General features: G+C 41.2%; 4 protein-coding genes and 1 long non-coding RNA gene across 6 annotated transcripts; 4 read left to right on the forward strand and 1 right to left on the reverse strand.

Moving 5' to 3' along the window:
• Window positions 1-700: 700 nt before the first annotated feature.
• On the reverse strand, window positions 701-3,580 carry LOC112292663 (uncharacterized). The gene is made up of 8 exons (XM_024541379.3): window positions 3,195-3,580; window positions 2,930-3,003; window positions 2,543-2,642; window positions 2,309-2,434; window positions 1,971-2,022; window positions 1,533-1,732; window positions 1,156-1,399; window positions 701-1,049 (listed from the first exon to the last, which is right to left on the reverse strand). The coding sequence occupies exons 1-8, from the start codon at window positions 3,558-3,560 to the stop codon at window positions 949-951; spliced, it is 1,263 nt and encodes a 420-aa protein (XP_024397147.1). The 5' UTR covers window positions 3,561-3,580; the 3' UTR covers window positions 701-948.
• Window positions 3,581-3,693: 113 nt separating this feature from the next.
• LOC112292664 (uncharacterized) lies at window positions 3,694-5,213 on the forward strand. The gene has a single exon (XM_024541380.3). The coding sequence runs from the start codon at window positions 3,917-3,919 to the stop codon at window positions 4,607-4,609; it is 693 nt and encodes a 230-aa protein (XP_024397148.1). The 5' UTR covers window positions 3,694-3,916; the 3' UTR covers window positions 4,610-5,213.
• Window positions 5,214-8,585: 3,372 nt separating this feature from the next.
• LOC149987703 (uncharacterized) lies at window positions 8,586-10,190 on the forward strand. 2 transcript variants are annotated; one of them, XR_016506553.1, is made up of 3 exons: window positions 8,586-8,864; window positions 9,102-9,141; window positions 9,416-9,571. It is a non-coding gene; the product is annotated as an uncharacterized LOC149987703 (long non-coding RNA). The 2 variants fall into 2 exon arrangements; XR_016506554.1 differs by lacking the exon at window positions 8,586-8,864 and adding an exon at window positions 9,925-10,190 and having other exon boundaries at window positions 9,005-9,141; window positions 9,416-9,646.
• Window positions 10,191-11,391: 1,201 nt separating this feature from the next.
• Window positions 11,392-15,389, forward strand: LOC112292537 (uncharacterized). The gene is made up of 7 exons (XM_024541115.3): window positions 11,392-12,341; window positions 12,907-13,171; window positions 13,309-13,432; window positions 13,773-13,945; window positions 14,176-14,238; window positions 14,519-14,587; window positions 14,752-15,389. Exons 2-7 carry the CDS (start codon window positions 12,974-12,976, stop codon window positions 14,812-14,814), a joined length of 690 nt encoding a protein of 229 aa, XP_024396883.1. The 5' UTR covers window positions 11,392-12,341; window positions 12,907-12,973; the 3' UTR covers window positions 14,815-15,389.
• Window positions 15,390-16,962: 1,573 nt separating this feature from the next.
• LOC112292536 (heat shock protein 90-2) lies at window positions 16,963-19,737 on the forward strand. The gene is made up of 2 exons (XM_024541114.3): window positions 16,963-17,289; window positions 17,554-19,737. Exons 1-2 carry the CDS (start codon window positions 17,155-17,157, stop codon window positions 19,522-19,524), a joined length of 2,106 nt encoding a protein of 701 aa, XP_024396882.1. The 5' UTR covers window positions 16,963-17,154; the 3' UTR covers window positions 19,525-19,737.
• The last annotated feature ends 1,142 nt before the right edge of the window (window positions 19,738-20,879 follow it).

The raw sequence follows: 20,879 nt of genomic DNA on the forward strand, positions 1-20,879 counted from the left end.
TTCGACATAAATAGAATATTTGGGTTATAGATGTAATGTTTAGCATAAATCGACCACGGAAAAGAAGATAAAGAAATGAAATAAAATAAGATTCACAACAGAGTTGTGAAAAAATTTCGAGGTATTGTAGTATAATTTATTAATCCTCAAAAGAATCCATTCCAGATGTCGCCGGATAAATCAAGTTTTGTGACCAGTATTTGGACCAATTTATTGAACATTTGACGATCAATTGCAGCTGAAATGATAAAATGTGAAAATTTGATGAATTCTCGAAAAGGAAACCCATACATAAAACTTACAGTCTTCTTTACAAATGATTTCATACTTGAGCTTGCAGACACATATATATATATATATATACACATCATTTCCAACTTGTACTAAACTTACTTGAGAGGTTTAAATTTTACAAACTTCAAAATACACATGAAATATCACAATTGATATGCATATTCAGAGGTCACTTGATTAGATTGTGATCGAAGATAAGGACCGAAACAGAGCCGAGCTTTGTGGTCCATCTCCGGCTCTGTGTTCCGCACCAGCTTCATAGCAGTATTCTTGCAAGAAAAATATTGTCCAATAAGACTTCTCAACAAGTCGGAAGCTCTCATCCTTTCGATACTTAAGCACCCATCTATGAGCAATCAGGAAATTGTATAAAACAACAACAAAAAAATAGAAAATGGATAAAATATGATATGAAAACTTCGAGCCTTCCTCATCATTCAAACTGGCCATCACATATTTCCACTACAATCCAAACTGGAAAAGCACGTCATCTGGGTCAGCCAGAGAATCTCCCATTGACAATCGAACAAGAATGTCCTTCCTATCCCTAGCCAGACGGAAATTTTGGTCTGAGTATGAAACTAATGGTGCATGAAAACTAAAGTTAGAGCTGATCGCCCACATTGGACACTTTTTCGTATGCCACAACATACGCTACGTCCACGACCGAGGGTTTTGAAGGATCTTCACAAGCTCTGCTTCACGAGACCCTGGTTCTGGGGCAACATCATACTTCCAGGCCACCAAAGGAGGAGCTGCACAAGAAGGGCCGTCAAAATCGAACCAAGCTTATCTGCATTCATGAAATAAAAATTGGCAAAGTTTTGTAGCTAGACATGATGTCTGGAATAGCAAAGATACCTGAGACCATGATAGATTCAATGCGGCCACCGTCTAATCCAAACTTCACTCCACGGTCATACAGTAAATTGAATTCCAGGTACCGCCCACGACGAAGCAATTGCCATTGCCTCTCTGCCTCACCATGAGCTATTGTTCGTCTTCGATTAGCTAGAGGTAGATAGCTCGGCATGAAACCCTGTGCAACGTCTCTTACGAAAGCAAAAACTGCATCTGTGTCTGGCTCTTCAGAGGCACCTCCATTCTGAAATATATGGAAACACAAGAATATTACGAAGAGAGGAATGTGAAGCTACCAAAGCAGCAAGGCCCTTGGACTCTAAAGTTGTGCTCGTGTGCTGGGCAAGTACAGGAGAGAATGGTTGAGTTTAGAATACCGCGGTTTGATCGCTATCCTTCTGAAAGGTTTCCAGGTCATCGAAAAAAATCCCTCCCGTTCCACGGTGCTCTTTACGAGCTGGTATGTAAAAGTAAGCATCACACGCTGCCTTGCTCTCTTCGTAAAGACTGGGTGAATACTTATCACAAATAGACTTGTAGAATGCATGAAAGCTTCTTGCATCCTCCTCGAAAAGATCTGTCACATGTACAAATGGATGTGCAAATAATTGCAGGGTTGAGTACTTCAGAGCTCACAATTGCAGGAGGCAAAGAAGGCACATAGACCCGCCTCTCAAAATGCCTTGCCCCTCAAATGGCCCTAGATTACCGCCACAAACAACTTCATCGCCAATTTAAGCAATGTCCAATTACACCTTAGCAAGGTCTCTTGCATCGGTGAAACCAGCACGACGTAGGTGGTTGGGAGTGCTTACAGCATGGTGTCAGATCCGCGCCCCCTCCAAACCAACCTTGGCTGCCCTCGACCTGACACGCAAAAATGCCATGTCTTATCGCCATTTTGTTACAGATATGATAATTATTTGAATAAATCTCATTTCACAATCATTCTCAACAAAGTTCAGCCTTAGGAGGTCTTGTAAGGGACACTAGGTTGCATTTCCACCAATAATGCGAGCATTCAGTTTGCGGGTTCCAACTAGCAGGTTCACAGGAGCAAAACAGAAAAGTATCGTGACTTTTAAAAGACAATGCGGTTAGCACTTGAAATAGTGTCTAGGACATGATCAGGACTGAAATTAGAGTAACACACCACAAAGTAGCGGATGTCTGATCTGAAGGTAGGCACGTAAGGGTTGCGAGGATGGAAGACAAGAGAGAGTGCCCCGGCAAAGTACGATGCCCCAGCTTCAACACCCCGACCCCGTGCACTCATTGCCTGCCATGTGACAAAAGCCATTAGGGGAAAAATCCACAATAATCTGGGAATGGAGTATCCATGAGCACTTCAAGAAGTGAAATTACGGGTGAAGGTGGCTCTACCTGCCTTAGCCCTAGCTTCGGACAAACTGCCCCGCACTATCGATACGTTTGCTGCCGCCTTCTCCAAGAGGTCTCCACCTTCCAGTACCCGAGTAATACCATACCTATTGATCCCGACTTAACTAGTCAGTAATAGCACGCGAACAGAAGATTAACACTTACGGTAGTCAAAGACGTCCACACCTCATCCTCCCCAGTACGATTAGAATGTATATACCGTAATTTCAGTGGAAAAGATGGAACTAAAATGGAAGAATAATGCCATTGCTTACATCGATGTCACAGGTTACAGTGCTTCGATGTAAATACGACTCACAGAACAGAGCTGACTAGAGAATAATGAAACTCCTGAACTGAAGAGAAGTTGTAAGAAGTGTTAAGAAATCCTGACCCATTCGATGGGTCAGCCCCTCGTTGCCATTTGTCAAACCCAAACATCTTCCCACTTCCATCCGCAGTAGCTGCCTGAGTTGCAACAAACATGAATGTACGATTCACGGCAAAATGTAGTCTCTAACGTACACAATATGAAGTTGGGGATCCAATTCCAGCGAGAAAACCATCCAAGGCAGAACTGTGGACTTAATCGAATGCATAAAGCACAAACTTATCCACACCCAAAATCAAGGGAACTACCAGAGAAAACACACACACACCTCATCGCAAATGGAGCTCTGCAAATTCACGAGAAATGCCTCAAATTCTTCCTGAGTGAAGGCTGGCCGAGAGACCGTCGCAGCAGCCTTCTCTTGAGCGCATTTCACTGCGACTCCGCTCGAAGTAGCCCTCTCCTTTAGACTGAAACCATCGCTCAACAACCCAGGTTGCGCCTGGAGCTTGCTAGTCCAAATATAACTCTGAATTGAAACATTTCTCAATAAACGACGCCCATTTCTCAAACTAAAAGACGAAGAAAAGTGGTGAGAAGTAGGTGCAAGAGGTGAGTGAAGGGCCAGAGTGGTGCCCATGGCTGCTGGCAAACAATGCAACGCAGGGCTCGCAAAACTGAAGACACTCGGCATAAGGAATTATCAGCATAAAAATAGAAATAGAAAAAGGAAAGAAAAGAAAAGAAAAAATAAAATAAAATAAAATCCACCCACTAATGGAATACAACTACCGAGTGTGAACAGAGTCAAATGTGACCGTGCACCAGCGAAATGGAAGCTTTCTTTCCGCTTCAGCACTAGAAGTCATTTGAGAATTACGGGAGTTTTTGAAGTTCTGCGTTTGTTCAGGGTGCTGCCACTATCTCCTGTGTTCTTGTCTCCTGTGTCTGTGCGGCACTAGGTTGAAGTTAATCTGAGGACGGCACTGTCTCATGGAATAGGGTCTAAGAGAGAGATCTCAGAGGTTTGTTGCAGGTTGTAGGAGGGACATGGCAGCTAGGGCTGCCAGATTGCTTCATGGACGTCTTGTTGGTTCATGGGGAGTACGTCCCTCATGGCCAGGAGCCTCTGGCCATATGAACGAGAAGGTGGCCTCGCACTCAACTTCTTGTGTTACGAGTCAGCAGCTGACGGGTGCTGGTGGACACAGGAATCTAGCAACATTGAGAGGGTTTGGGAGTTCGATCGGAACGATTCCGCGAGTCGAGGCCGTTGAGCCATCAAATGGCTTAAAAAGTGGTTTTGGAAAATTAGGGTTAGGGCTTAATGCTTCGGGTAGTGGCGCGACAGGCAAGCGATTTTTCAAAGCATGGGGTTGTGTGCAGCAGAAATCGCTGGAGACCCCGAATGAAGTGCAGTCGGAGCTGCAATCCACTTCTGCCGTGCCCGATGAGGCCGCGCAAGCCAGGACGTTACAGTTAAAATCGATAGACGAGGCGAGGGCGAGGATTTTCGGCCATGTGATCGGCAACGGGGAGCGGTCCGCGCACAAGGTGCTGCGCAGGAAACTAATCGGGGACAAGATAGTCTCCTGGTATCCCACCCCAATTCAAAACCAAGACCCCATGTTTGAGGATCCCAACATCAAGCGCCGGCAGCTGAAGAACGAGAGGCTGAAGCGGCGAGGCAAGGGCCCTCCCAAGAAGGGTCACGGCAAGCGGGCTGCCAAGCGCGCCAAGTAAACTTTGTAAGGGCTATTCTCTAGTCATAGTGCTCTCTCCTCTCAGACGAGCGCAGTGTTTTTCCAGTGTTCCATCCATGTAGGAGGGTTCTATTTTCCTCACTATGTCACCCTTGCAACTTTCAAACCTAAAAGCATCTACACATTCTGATTTTCACATGAGTGATCTAGAGATGAGTGCGAAGTATGCTCATTTACTAAACCTCAAGAAACTTGTTAGGTTTGATTCCAGTTCTTTGCTCGCATCTCGCCAGCTGGGTTTCTGTCAAACGATTATGTGGTGACAGATTCAGCCAGCCTTGATTCTGGTTCCACCATCTCCCATTCCTGGTCTTCTTCTTCTTCTTCTTCTTCTTCTTCTTCTGCTGCTTCAGCTGCTGCTCTTATGTTGTGGCTGATGCATTAGGGTTGGGTACCAGACAGTTCAACGCAATGTGACATGAACCCAGTGATTCTGATTCTTCACAAAGCTCTTGTGTGACGTTGTGTTTGCTGTGAGGTTAAGACCTTCACAGATTCGTTTGTATCTGAACCCATCCACTTTGCACAGTGGATGCTTGGTCAGAAACATTGTTCTATGAGCTGTTTTTTTCTTTTTTGCGTTAGATGTTTCAACTGTATCACGGAGTTTTCAAGTGTGTTTTGTGCATGAATTATGTTCATATTCTAATCACTTCGGCGATAAATAGGAAATGTAATTTCTATCCTTTGTTATTCTAGGATTCATGGATTTGTTCTTATAAATTTTAATGTCATACCAGCTACATTTAATGGTATATTATGTATTTGTCTAGTCTCTTTAGAAAATACTTAACAGTAAGGTTGAATCTGAATGTTCATGTCAAATTTATTAAATATCCTTTTGTTCATATATCTAATATTCTATGATTGTTATTGTGCAATCAATTTATACATACAAAATAACAGTGTACAGTGATGTACAAAAAAATATACTATCACTTATGCTTCTGATCATTATAAAGGTATGTGAATTTCATATTGAAAGAATTAATCTCAAATAGTTACAAAACAGAACATTAATTGAGCAAAGTTAGATAAAATTGAACATTACAAATGTATAAAATATAGAAATAGTTATGTAGAGTATGCATAATATAGTTCAAATCAAAGTTAAAGTGTACACAACATTGATCAACCATGTATATATTTTTGTTGACTAATATCAAGTGACATACATAAATTTAAAAATAATTTATTGGTAGTATAAATAAATCTGTAATATCTTAATGCCAAATAAAATCTTCAGTTGTAAAAAAACATCATGATATTAAAAATAAAAAATAAAAAATGTAAAAACCTCTTTAAACTTTTTCTTTTAAATTCATCAATACTAAATTAAAACTAAAATAAAAATTCTCTCTCTCTCTCTCTCTCTCTCTCTCTCGCTATATATATATATATATATGTATGTATATATACCTCACAAATCTTATAATTGTTTGTACATCTTGTATTAATGTTAAAATAATTATTGTATTTATTTTTATTAATTTAGTATGTTATACTTTTTTCTTAGTATTTCCAATTATTTTCATAATTTTATCCTATATTTTTTTATTTTTTGTACAATAAACTTATCTCTTAACTCAATACAAAATATATATATATATATATATATATATATATAATGGTTGGATAGTTAATGTTTGTGCTTCTTTTATATTATGTTGTTACTAATTGGCATAGCCTGTATACTATTAGCATAAAGAATCAATCATCAAGTCTTCTAAATTTTATCAAGACCTAATATCAACTGGGTAAAACTTATAATAATAACTGGTTATATTAGTTATGAAATTAAGTATTTTGGTTTTTAAGATAAAATTTATAAGATGTTTTATTTTTTATTTCAAAACACAAAGATATGTAGTATTAGCCATCATTTATGTTGTTTAGTTAGTGCAAAGGCCAAAAACTTGTAGATTGCACATTATTTTTTTAAACAATTTTATATTTGTGAAAGGAAGTTGAAGGTAGAAATATAGACTACATCAATTTAAATCCACATTGTATTGGTACTAAATTAATGTCTTCATATCTATATTGTCTTAAGACTAGAGCAATGTCACAATCAAGGATAACATTGAATTTATCCAACTACCAAATGAAGCAAACTTGAAGCGACTAAATGTGGACTATGTCAATTTGTACTACAAAACATTGTTCTAGACTAAAGAAAAATTGTTCTAGACTAAAGAACCCATCAAAGTATAAAACATGTTGATTACAATTCAAGTCTTAAAATAAAAGAATAAAAAATAATCCTTCTATATTCTATTTACAATAGTCAAAGCAAAATACTTACATCAAGAAGAGATAAGAAACTGACAACCTAAATTATAATTTCAAATCCTTCTCTAGCCCTATGCATTAAAACAAATATACAAAAAATATCCATTGGATATACAAGGATAGAGACATCAAATAAGGAGAATTTGAAGATGGAAATTTCTCAAAAAGATAGAAAACTAATGACATGGTGTTACTATAAAATCTCTTGAAAGATATGATTTGTTAAAGAAGAAAAAATAACATAGAGCACAATTTGTATGATATCAATAAAAATACACAACATAACATAAGGTTGTCTTTTGATATTGTCCCAACTTCAAAAGTAATGATTAATATAACAAATTCTATAGTAAACCAAATCTATTTCTATGGAAGGTATTAATTTTTCATTCAATAATTATTTTTATATTAACATATATATATATATATATATATATATATTTCAAAAGTTTACCAAATCACATCTCCACAATGAAAATTTGACAACAAAGAAAGTTAGTGCAAACCAAAACTAAAAAATTTGAAAAGAAAAAAAAAGAAAAAAAATGTCAAAGGTTAAGAATTGCAAAAAACTAAACCAAATAGGAAGTGCATGATGACAAAGCCCACAAGATTTTTCCTTAACAAACTTTTTGGCTCTAAAGAGAACTTTAGTACGTTGTTTTAAACTGAAAAGTATGAGGATGGACGTTCTCTCCCAGTGCGTCCTCGAAGTTCCCACGAGCCGAGAACAGGAGGGACAGCCAGGGGGATCAAGTTCCCTTCCACTCGTGGGGAACCTGGCAAAGTTGAGGGACCTTCACCGCCGAAGAAGAGGACGGTTCCCCGATGCTTCGCTCTCGTTTTCGTGGCCGTCGTCGAATTCAGAACCGCTTTGTGTCTTCAAAGACGGGCAGAATCCCAACGCAGCATTCACTGATCTCAGCTTCATATGTCGAAGCCCTTCGCCGATCCCCCCCCTTCAATCCCCTGCCAAGTCCATCCCAGATTTGCTCGATTCTGTGAGATTTTATGGTCCGCTGATTGATGCATTTGGGGTTGCAGAAGCGAGCTGCGTGATTGCGGTTTTACTATTCCGGAGTCTAGGTTTTAGGGCAAGGATAGAACATTCCGAAACAGCGTTTCAGAATTAGTCTGAAGCTGAGAAGTACTTGACCCATTTGTGCGTGAACTTATTTGCGGAAGGAATTTGAAACCCTGCAAAGGATGATATGGTGGTGGATTTTGTCAGTAGTTTCTTTTGTTATTGGACATCTGTAGAGGTTTAATAATGTTGAAGCGGGTAGACAGTATTTTGCAACAAGCACCGATTTCATAATTACGAAAGAGTTTCTTTGTATTAATCGTATGGCCGTGAAAATGGCACCCGAGACCAGGGTGTTAAACTCGCTATTTTGTAAAGCCGGACGAATTCGGCGACGATTATCGGTATTCTGTTACTCACAGTAAGGCAGGGATAACCTTGACGTAGATGATTTAGCTTGATGATGTTTTTTTCTTTCTCAACATTGTTGCACCAATTCGCTGTAAAAAATATCTTCCCGTATTTTATTCGAGTGGTCGCTTCTCCAGAACGTGATACAGACATGCATGACTGATTTAGATGCAGATATGGTTGTGGGAAACGATGCGGAAGAAATTGCATTAGTAGTGAGGTCATTGTGGACAGATTTGTGATCAGGGACTTTTTAGCTGTAAACTTCGGCATATAATCTACAAACACAACTTTCAGTAGGTTGTATTTTTCCCCCATTGTGTTGGTATTCGTTTTGAGCCTCAACGAAGCTGTAACCACGAACTTGAGAAAATGGCCGTAGTTCATCAGATTCATGAAAAGCTGCACAGAGATGCCACAAGGAAATGTTGTCCAACAGACGGGACATTCACACAACCGTGCGTTGTTGCATCTTTTATCATAAAGCACCAGTTATCAATAATGATAGGTGAAAGAGATTCAGCCAAAGATCTATCAGTTGAATTGTGCTGCAGTGTCTTCCGTTTGTTTTTTTCAGCAAGTAATGAACCTTGTCGTTCGAGATAATATCATTGTGTTGTCTCGATCATGAGTATTCTTACGATGTTTCCTCGACAACAATGTCAAAAACATCGTACACTCTCTTAAGATATGATGTGAATTCCACTCTTGTAATGAAGACATGTGTGGAGTTTTATCTTGACAGAAACAAGCTTGTGTGAGAAGACTTTTGGTGGCAACAGTTGGTGAGACTCTTGTGCCGATCTGTCTGATGTACCTCAAGGATAATTAAGCTGTGTGTTTCAGGACAACGCACTGTTTTTTTGGTGGGGCGAAGTTGTTGCTGCTTAAAGATGTTCTGGGCGTTACAATTACTTTTACTCTTCATTGTCGTTCATTGCACTGTACTTCAGTGTTGATCTGCTCCAGTCAGTCAACTCTGTGACAGGTGTTGTGGCAAAAACATGGGCAGCCTCGGGAAGCAAATTTAGTTTCTCCAGTGCCATTGTTCTGTTGTAGGACTGGAATCTAGCAGTGGGATGCAAGGCCACGACAGTCCAGCCGAAAAATCAGCTGAGGCATCTCTAGCATGCACCCAAGTTCCTAAATTGTGTAATCAAAAATGGGCAAAATTTTCAGGATCTACGGTCGTCAGCACTCACAGCTAGATTAACCTCGATGTGGCGAGCAGCTTGCCCAACTTTGTCCAGTAACGAGGTCTTTGAGGATGATACGACTCTTGTCGTACTGGTAAAATCCTATTCGTTCTCCTAATGCAATGGTTGTGACACAGTCATTTATTGGTTACACATTCTAAAATTTAAATTTGCCAATTTTTCATTTTGCATAATTAAAACTACCACCTCTAAAACCTGTGTAATGCAACCACCACGCAAAGCTAAAAAATAAGGGGTTTAAGTGAAGTTTATTTGATGGGAAACAACTGTACGAACCCAACTTTGCGTGCCAAGACTGACGATTTCAGTCAATGGAATGCTCTGAACTTACCGACAATTGTGCTTGTGCAGGGTGCCGTTTTGTGATTCTCTTGCCACAATGGTTAATGGCTGAACGTCTCCCACAAATATTTGCAAGCAGAAAGCCAAGCAATGGGAGTTGAGAATTGTTTGATTAAAAGCTGGTGAAAGCTGAGGAAGTTTTCAGCTTGTTCATTTTCCTTCCTCCTCAGCTTGAACATCATGAATGGTTGCCAGCGGCCGTCTCCGTTGTTTAAAACTTATGATTTATTCATTTATTTAATTTTCCAAAGCCTGACCAATATATATTATGAAAATCCTCTGCACTTGAAACCGTAACGTTTCGAGTCGTAGAAATTGCGCTCTTGGATCGTCAAACCATTCGAGTGTCGTCGTGCCAGCACTTTTCTTGTGTCTTATGCAGATATTCTGACACACTTGCATATCAAGTCAACCGCGTGTTGAATAAAACTTGACCCTGAATTTGCGCAAAAGATTCCTGTATACAAATATCCAATGTGTGCAGTTGCTCCGAACCTATTACTCACCATCCTCGTAGAACATGTTTTATTTGTTAATTACCAGTATCTTTTCTTTGAAAGCTCCACAGGCACTATGTGTGCCAAAACCCTTGTGGATTGTATTTGTGATAGTCACTACGAATCAGACCCCAGGTTTCGCAGGGTTCCATGCGCGCTTTCTCCCACACACTCTTTTAAGCAATACGATTCAACTGTATCAGAATCTGATAATCTCTGATCTAGCCAAGCGAAAACAGAGTTGTGGAACCGACTTACCACACACTGATGGCCCCATCTTTTACACCCCACAAATTGCTAATCCTCCACCACGTTTATTTTTCGAGCGCTTTTTTCTGGATGTAACGCATTTAACCATTTTCACAGAAAATCGCTACAGAAGATCCGAAGGGCACCATAGCAGAAAGCACATCACGCACGTTCCAACAATCCCGCTTATAATTCACTCAACCCAAAAAATACAATACCCTAAATTATGTTCTAACCATCCCCCACTTCACCAATTACCAAAACTGAGGGTAAAAAACGAAACTCATCAACGAAAACAACAATCTCACAACCAAATTCACGAAGCCCGGTTTTTATTTAGTAACCCCCCCCCCTGACAACCCTCACGAAACAAAGCACGATTAAGGAGAGATGCCAAAGCATTGAGATGAGGGCACAAGCGGGAGGCCCAGAATCATTGGCTGAGCGTGGATCGCCAGTAGAAAGACAAAAATGAAATCGAGGAAAAATCCAAGCCCTGCAGACCCCATTCCCAAACGAGGCTTGACCTAATAAATGCAAGCCGGGGAAAAAGGGCCCCCCTCGGGGACGGCGAGAACGTGCGAGCGCGGCTCATAAATAAAGGCAAGCCTTCCATGGGAACATGGGAGCTTCGGGAACGCTCCTTGTGAGCCGCTGCCTCGTAAGTCGCGGTTGAGGCGTTGTCAGCAAAAGCTGTGGGACCATGGATTCGTTCCCCCTGCTTTCAGGCGAGCGAGCGAGCGATTGCGAGTGCGAGAGAGAAAGAGAGAGATTGCGAAGACGGGAGGTTTGTTTGTGATCTGGAAACACGGGAATGGGGTAGGTAGGGAAATTCTGCTTATTGTGGGTTTGATAGGAAATGGCGTTTGTTGGGTAGCGGAGTTGGGGGCGCTGGAGCGATGCGACGTGCATAATTGGGGTCTGAGTTTGGATAGATTGTTTGGGTTGTTTTTAATGTGGTCCTGGATCGAGTAGGAGGGTGTGGGGTTGCTGATTGACTGGGATTAGCACGAGTTGCTGTCGTTGCAGGGGTTGTGTCTGCCGCCAGGAGAGGACGTTGCGTTTGTGTGTGTCTGGAGGGGATCGTAGATGCCGGTTGGCGTGGTGCTTGATTTAAGAGGAATGTGGGATGAGTTGAAGTGGGATTGTGGTGAGGGGGTTGTTTGGTAGCATATTTGGAATTTCGGGGCTTAGTTAGTGGAGTACTGCGGGTTTAGAAGTTTATTTTTTATTGAGGGAGTTCTTATAAGGATAATTGAGTTTGTTGGTGTGAAGGTCAATTAGTGCACCATTGCTAGTGGCATTGCTAATTATTACACTGTTTGGAAACTCTGCCATGCTTCGTGTTGGATATCGTCTGTATAGAGTTTTGGCGTAAATCAGAGTTCTATTTCTTAGGAGCGTGAGTGAAATTAGGCACTTTCTAGTGGACGCGCTGAGCCTGTTTTCCTTAAGGGAGGAGTTGAAGTTCTTCGAATCAAGGATCTTGAAGCAGACTACCGTGCATCGTGTTGGGAAACATCATGGAATTGCTTGAAGAGTGCTCTTTTTTGGGATCCCCCGCCACGCCCAGGCCTGCAACCAACTCTGGAAGAGTATGAAGAGTTGAATAGAGCTTTCCTGGAGCTTTCGAGTTGATTCATGGTTGCGTTTGCAGTATCCTGAGTTTAATCCACCAAGGTAGCAGCCATTTCCTATAGCTTGCTGCACATGCGTTGCAATTTAAGATTTTGGGCCATGCTAATAGCATTTCTCTGGTCAGGGCTCAGTTGGTATCAGGGACCTTTCAGAATTGCTCTTTTGGGGTAGTAATGCTTCACTTTAAAAGTGGTATAGTGATAAAGCGTTGTTGTTGGAGAGTGTCTGTTAGCCAGCGAACTTTGCTAAACCAGCAGTCGTTTAAGATCTGATTTGATCGTCGACTTGCTTATGATTCGTGCCACAACTTTAGGCAACTCTTAGTGGGATTCTGAAAATGCTTATTGCTGGTTTAGTATATGCTGTGACAGTAGTCTCCGAAAGCAGTTTTGATTATTAAGCCCAGTTGCAAACCACTGCAGCAGTTTTGCTTCCGGAACACATCTCTAGTCATATGTCGAACAAACAGCTTGGTTTTGGGTAGGAGATGACGACAGAGAATGTTCTGATCTTGATTGATTGTTGAGCACTGCTGTGCAATTCACCGCAACTGTTTGCGAGGTTCGATAAATGTTTTAATTGATTCATGTATGAGTTACCCCTGCAGGAGAATAGGGCTGGTGTTTGGAGAATAGTAGAAGCATTACAAAGGCCGTAACATTTGGTTCAAGTGAATGGTAGTGATGGGGTACGCAGAAGAGGGCCTTCACTGCCACAGTCAATCTGGTGAAGATAGCGGAGAAGATGGAATGTCTGTACTGCCAAGGCATACGAAAGTGCTGGTTACAGGAAACAATCGCACCAAATCTGTTTTGGTTGGTCTTCACGGCGTCGTCACGAAAGCTGTGGGTCTGGGTGGCTGGCATTGGCTGGTAATCATTTTGAAGAACTTGAGGCAGCTTTCTGGTGCCTATTTGTAATGTTAATATTTTCACGGTGTATCTTCTGCCATTTACTCTTAATTCCTCGAAAGTTCATCGAAGTCACCAATTTTGTGTTCACGTGGCAGGTACTCACGAATGGGGACGAAGTCAAGCTCCAGCGCAATGCCTTGAGCGTGGTTGAGGGTCCAACTGGTCATGAAAAAGATGATGACAATGATGACAATCCATTTTCAAGTGAAACAAGCCAAGGTTTGTATTTGTTTCCTCGGGTAGAGACACTGTGCTGCACACAATGAGATGGGAGTATCTAGATCTGTGCTCATTGATGTACACAATGTCTTTCTCCTAGATTGATTCGTTGCTTATACTGAGGGCTGAGGGAGGTAAGGGTACTTGATATATCAAGTGGGGGCTGTAAAATCCTGTAGGATTCAGTGAGAAAGATCAGGATTGAAGGATGCTTTTGCTACGATATTGTCTATGTTCATGTTTTTTTACATAGAAAGCCTCTTAGGTAGTCTGTCCTGCATTGCAAGTCGTCAATCAAATAGATTCACTTTTAAATGAAGATTGATTTGGATGGGCGCAGAAAACAATTTTCCAACGAATTCATTCCGAGTACAACCCCGGAAGCCAACATCACCAGTGTCGTCCAATCCTGGAGCGGCAGGAAATATCAGGAGGGCAGCTCAATACTGTGACTCATATGATAGAAAAGAAAATTTCGTTGACCGCAAAGGTCTGTCAAGCAGATGCTTACCGGTAAGATTTTTGTTTTGTTTTTCTTTGTTTCTTTGTTTATTTGTTTATTGTTTTTAAATTTTGACATAGCAGTGTTCTCCTGTGTCCGATGAAACTGTAGTAAAGCACTGATTGCCATAGTTTCTCATGCGACGAACGATAACAGAACCTTAGGAAATTCAAAAACAAGTGTGCGTGTCCTGATCCTGTGAAGGCGTTCCTGACAAGTGATGGCCATTCTTTGGGTACAGTCTGTGAATCTTAGCAAGCTGGAGACGGCTGTTCTGAAGAGATATCGAAGGCATTTTAAGCTGGTAATTATTTGCTCACGTCAAACAAGAATCATATAATCGAACGAGTGTTATCTTTTCTTCTGAGATTTTCTAGCTCAAGAATACTAAATTTAATTCCAGGTTTTTCTTGCAGTGAATAAAGAGATTAGCTGATTATCAGTTGGGCCTATAGATTTCTTATACTGCTGTAATCTTGAGAAACGTTGATTTTCTGGCCGTTGGTATTGTTGTCTTGCTTAGGGTTGATTACATAGATAACTTTAAGTGTACAACCTGATCTTATGTTTACTCTGTTGTGAAGGTTGAAGTTGGTCCGAACTCATCAAAAGAACAGCTTGTGGATGCAGTTTGTAGACATTTCATGTCACAGGTAAGAGCTACACGAATTTGAGGTTTTCGCTTGCATGTCTAAAAATTTCTTACTTAATTTTAGATAGCGGAGGTGTCGTCTCCACGGTAACCTTGAACTTCCACTGTATTTTGACGCCACAAAAGTCGATTCCCTGAGAACGGTTTATGGCTCTGGAATTGTAGGAGTTGGACGAGGTACAAGTGATAATGGGCTTCATGCAGGCTGCAAAGCGTTTAAGAACGTAGAAAATGCACCCCGCAAATGTTTATTGCATGGTCTCGCTGAAGTCAACGACCTGAGAAGCCTAGCGATTGTTGACAAATATATACAGAAAGTAGTGGATCGGCTTTGGTGGTTGGATGGGTGGATTGTAAAGGCAATTCACATTCTGCCCGTCATCTTGTATACTAGAAAACGTTAGTGTATAAAGGCTGTCGATAATGAGCCAACTAGTAGGCTTAGATTTATTTTTGAAGTGGGCCTCGCACATATAGTATGTACAAATAGCTCAGTATTGATTCAGGATTTGGCTAATCATTAACCCTTTAGTTTCATTTATGTACCAATTGTACATGACTTCTAGGCAAAGGGAGGGCAGTAGTATTCTTCCTGTTTTGCCAGCCATCGCCCTAGCTTCCTTGTACATTGAACTATTCCTATGCTCTGGTGATATTCTCTCCTGACATACTATAGGATTACCTTGTACACCTCACTCAGTAGCTTACACTGCATTAGTGCTCTGAAACCTGAGATTTGTGGCTATGTTATCTTGTACAATTATTAACTATATAACACAAGGAAATCTTATGCGACAACATAATATGTGACTGTGCTTGTACTTTCTTTTTTCATGTCGGTGCAGTTTTCAGTCCCCGTTCACCCTTTTCGCATGGTCTTGCTTCACACTACGCAATAAGTGCTGTGGTAATCACTTGTCGCAAGGATGCTACACGATGTGCAAAAGCTAGTAGTCAGACTATATAGAAGTCATTTCAGAAAAGATTATCATTATGCATTTAGTAGAACAGGTAATTCTAGTCACACTACTTTGCTCGTCCATAGTGTTTCTTTTTCCCCGCTCGTTGATTACATTATATATTTCCCTATTTCGACCACTTACCACGCAGAGTATTTAATTTTGTTCAAATGCATTACATGTATGATGCGCTGAATAAATTCTCACGTAATACTAGCAAGGGTCGAAACTCGTGATGAACTAGTACATAATCTTGGAAAATGACATTCTTCACCTCGAGCAGACATCCCATTGGATCGTCGCGTTCACGCATGGATTTTTCCGCTTGACTGTCTATGACTGGGACATTATACTTTTGACGAAAGTTTAGTTTAAAGATGTATTTTCCACGTTGGATCGAAGGATTCATTGATATCCAATGATTTGCAAGGACCTGCTCGAGTCATTGATTTTATGGACGATAAATGACGATCTCCAGCAAAATTGGACTGTCTCTTACCCAATTAAAAACTCTTAGTTTGTGCCACAACCAGCCAAAATTATTGCGGGACTTCGCAGCTTCAGCTGCAGGCACATGTGAAATTGTCCAAGTGGATTCAAAATACCGAAAGATGCAGCAATCCATAGTTTGAATGACGATCATGGAGTAACACATGATAGAAATTATCTAACAGGCAGAGACTGACTAAGTTATGTCTAACAGTTCCAATTTTAACAACACGGCACCTGAAGTGGTGTGCCATCAGACAGAAAATGATAAAGAACTTCTTCAATAACAGGAAGCAAAACCCTTGCAACCAGCTTGAAAATGTTCACGAAAGAAATAGAAAAAGAATAAGAGGAAGAAAAAGAGGGATGCACAGACATCGCAAAGAATCAACACCACACAACTACAGCGCACGACATCGATCCACTCCAACGCGCTAAACATTACCATAACAAAACTGACCACACCACACCACACCAAATCGTCCTCCAAAGTCGGGGCTCGTACAAAACCCACATCCCAAAAACGCCTCCATCCAACAACAAAAATCTTATGTATGCAATAATCCGACGTGGACGACAAGTGGAAAAATCTGGATCCTTTCCGAACCAAACTGGCCGACTTGCAGACAACTTGGCAAGCCCCTCGCAGCCGACGACCTAATGCTACAACTCCCCTAGACCCATCTCCCCCGTGGATGATCCCCATCTAACGGTCCCTTCCCCCGAATGCCTATGGAACCGAGGGCGACCGTGACTAACTATTCATGTCAGGATCGGCGAGGAAGGCTCGAGAAGGGCCGAGCCATGGATCCCAGCCGTGGGCTGTATGCATCTGACGGCGCGCTATAGACGTCTGGAAGCGTCCACTGGGCCTTCGTTCTGGTATGAAAGCATGTAACCCTGGCCGAAGCACTCCGTCTCTCGCCGAACGCAGCTCTGCACTCACTTTGCTGCACCGGAATTTTTCGACACGACTGTGGAGTCTCTTTTAGGGTTTAACCAACTGATCCACTTTGTAGCGTGTTTCCTTCGAGTTTTATTTTAGTTTTTGAAGGTTTGAGAGGTTCATCTCTGTGATAGTTTTCGTTGGAACGGTTGGGTGTTGTCTGCGACCGTGAAGATGGCCGACGGTGATGCGCAAGTGGAGACCTTCGCCTTCCAGGCAGAGATTAATCAGTTGCTGAGTTTGATTATCAACACCTTCTACAGCAACAAAGAAATTTTCTTACGAGAGTTGATCAGTAACTCATCCGATGTAAGTATCCATGGAACTTTTTTTTCCTTATGCTTGGTCGCTTGTCTCTGGGTTCCTCGTCTTCTGTGGCAGTTGTGTCATGCTTTGAATGCTTCCTTCCGCAAGCGACGTGCGTACATGAAAAAGGTGATCATACAACGCGGCCTTATAGAGTCGGAAAGCTATGTGTAGGTTTACTTTGAAATGTGCCGTGATGTGTCTACGTGTTTGAAAGGGTGTTGAGTGTTGTTGCCATCCCCTGAACTGTATTTGTCTTATGTTTAGGCCCTGGACAAGATCCGCTTCGAGTCACTGACAGACAAGAGCAAGCTCGATGGCCAGCCAGAGCTCTTCATCCATATCATTCCCGACAAGGCGAACAATACCCTGAGTATTATCGACAGTGGCATTGGTATGACTAAGGCTGATATGGTTAACAACTTGGGAACCATCGCCCGATCCGGTACTAAGGAGTTCATGGAGGCTCTCTCTGCCGGAGCGGACGTAAGCATGATCGGTCAGTTTGGTGTAGGTTTCTACTCAGCATATCTTGTCGCCGACAAGGTTGTAGTTACATCCAAGCACAATGATGACGAGCAGTACATCTGGGAATCTCAAGCTGGAGGATCTTTCACTATCACCCGAGACACCACTGGTGAGCAGTTGGGGCGCGGTACACACATTAAGTTGTATCTGAAGGAGGACCAGTTGGAGTACCTGGAAGAGAGGAGGCTGAAGGATTTGGTGAAGAAGCACTCCGAGTTCATCAGTTACCCAATCTCACTATGGACAGAGAAGACTACTGAGAAGGAAGTTTCTGATGATGAAGAAGAGGAGGATAAGAAGGAAGAGGAGGGGAAGATTGAGGAGATTGATGAGGAGAAAGAGAAGGACAAGAAGAAAAAAAAGGTTAAGGAGGTTTCGCACGAATGGGCTTTGATGAACAAGCAGAAGCCTATCTGGATGCGGAAGCCGGAGGATGTCACGAAGGATGAGTATTCGTCGTTCTACAAGAGTTTGTCGAACGACTGGGAGGAGCACTTGGCTGTGAAGCACTTCTCTGTCGAGGGACAGCTGGAGTTTAAGTCGGTGATCTTTGTGCCGAAAAGGGCCCCCTTCGATTTGTTCGATTCTAGGAAGAAGCAGAACAACATCAAGCTGTACGTGAGGAGGGTATTCATTATGGACAACTGTGAAGATTTGATTCCGGAATACTTGGGTTTCGTGAAGGGAGTGGTGGATTCGGAAGATCTTCCTTTGAACATCTCTCGTGAAACATTGCAGCAGAGCAAGATTCTGAAAGTGATCAGGAAGAACTTGGTGAAGAAATGCATGGAAATGTTCGCAGAGATCGCCGAGAACAAGGAGGATTACCAGAAGTTCTACGAGTCGTTTTCGAAGAACTTGAAGTTGGGTATCCACGAGGACAGCACGAACAGAACGAAGCTGGCAGACTTGCTGAGGTACCACTCGACGAAGAGCGGGGATGAGATGACAAGTCTCAAGGACTATGTAACCCGGATGAAGGAGGGACAGAACGACATCTACTACATCACCGGAGAGAGTAAGAAAGCAGTCGAGAACTCTCCATTTTTGGAAAAGCTGAAGAGGAGAGGGTACGAGGTGCTGTACATGGTGGATGCTATCGATGAGTACGCAGTGGGACAATTGAAGGAGTACGACGGGAAGAAGCTGGTGTCGGCCACGAAAGAAGGGTTGGTATTGGAGGAAACTGAGGAGGAAAAGAAGAAAAAGGAAGAGAAGAAGGCCCAGTTCGAGACTTTGTGCAAGACCATGAAGGACATTCTGGGTGACAAGGTCGAGAAGGTTGTGGTGTCGGACAGAATTGTGGACTCTCCTTGCGTGCTTGTGACGGGTGAGTACGGATGGTCGGCGAACATGGAGAGGATCATGAAGGCCCAGGCACTGCGCGACAGCAGCATGTCGAGCTACATGTCTTCGAAGAAGACCATGGAGATCAACCCAGACAATCAGATCATGGAGGAATTGCGGAAGAGGGCCGAGGCAGACAAGAACGATAAGAGTGTGAAGGATTTGGTATTGTTGTTGTTCGAGACTGCGTTGTTGACTTCAGGGTTCAGTTTGGAGGAACCTAACACATTCGGCAACAGAATCCACCGGATGTTGAAGTTGGGTCTGAGCATCGATGATGACGCCACGGATGCTGACGCAGACATGCCAGCGTTGGAGGCTGATGTCGAGGAGGAGGGCTCCAAGATGGAGGAAGTGGATTAAGTGTAAATGACCCCCTTTCTTAGGTTTTATATTTTTTGGTTTGACATTTCTTAGCTGGGGGCTGTTTCAAGAATTGAGAATGGGTATCCTACCCTGCATTTTTAGGATCGCAAATAGATGAGTTGGTAATTTGTTGTAACTATCTCATTTGATTGGACAATATCCTCCCCTAAATTGATCATAATATCGACCTTTTGAAGGTCGTTTTCTTCATATCAGGCGTAATATCTTCGACTCAACTGTCTCCTATCTCCGGTTTATCTGCAGGGTGCCGTTTTTATTCAACACTCTTTTAGTTTTGTCTTTTCTATGTACTTCGCGTAGTCTCGAAACGGTGCTGTTCAGTCCTTGAGGCAGACATCTATTCGACGATTGCAAGAAGGAAATACTTTACTTGCTAAACCAGAATGACGTGCATAGCATTAAGTAATGTCAATAATAACTCAACCGAATAAGTCAATTCTAAATCAATTTCTGTTTTCGATTTTACAATGGTCTTAACAGATAAAAATGTATTAGGGTGAAACGAGACCAAGATGAATTTTTCACTAATAGAACTCTTATATTGTAATTCTTTTAAAAAAATACAAAGTGATTAACTGAAAAAAATTATAATTATCATATATTATTAAATCTTGGATTGTTTTTCTATTTTTTTGAAAGTTTTACTTATGATTCTCATTTACCAAATCTAAAATGAAATAATAATTCCAAGCTTACCAGAATGTTGTTCAAATTTTCTAAACGCATGTACAGCATGTAGATTTACATGTCCCCTAAGCCCTAAACCATGCTCACAAATTTCTCAAAAATGTCAACTGTTTCTTATTTCTCAAAACTCAAATCACCTAAGACATCTGTGACTTAGCAAAGCTCTCACAATTCTTGATGCTTAAGTGAGCATTTGGTATTCACATAGTTGTGTTCATATCTTAAAGCAATAGATTTTTCTATTCATTTTCTCAAAACTTGAACAAAAATAATATTAATGAATTATAGCTCCAAAAAACATTTCTATTTAATATTATTTAAAAATTCATAACTTTAATTTGGTTAAATAAATGTTTTTTGAACAAACCACATTATAATGTATAAAAATTTGTTGTAATTGTGTTGGTGGCTTAGTGCATTTAGAATTAATTTATTATTTTAGCAAACAAGACGGCTTTTAAAAAATGATTACAAAATATAAACTATTTATATGTATATTAAAATTAACGATTTTTATTTTTATTTTTTATTTTTGTTTTTTACTTTATTTTACATCTTATACATGTATATGATAAGATATAACTGATATATTTTCATACATTTATTTCTTCTCTTTAATTTTATAATCTTTAATTGAAAGAAAT

This window comes from Physcomitrium patens, chromosome 15 (assembly GCF_059467195.1).
Source record: "Physcomitrium patens ecotype Gransden chromosome 15, ASM5946719v1, whole genome shotgun sequence".
Taxonomy (NCBI): domain Eukaryota; kingdom Viridiplantae; phylum Streptophyta; class Bryopsida; order Funariales; family Funariaceae; genus Physcomitrium; species Physcomitrium patens.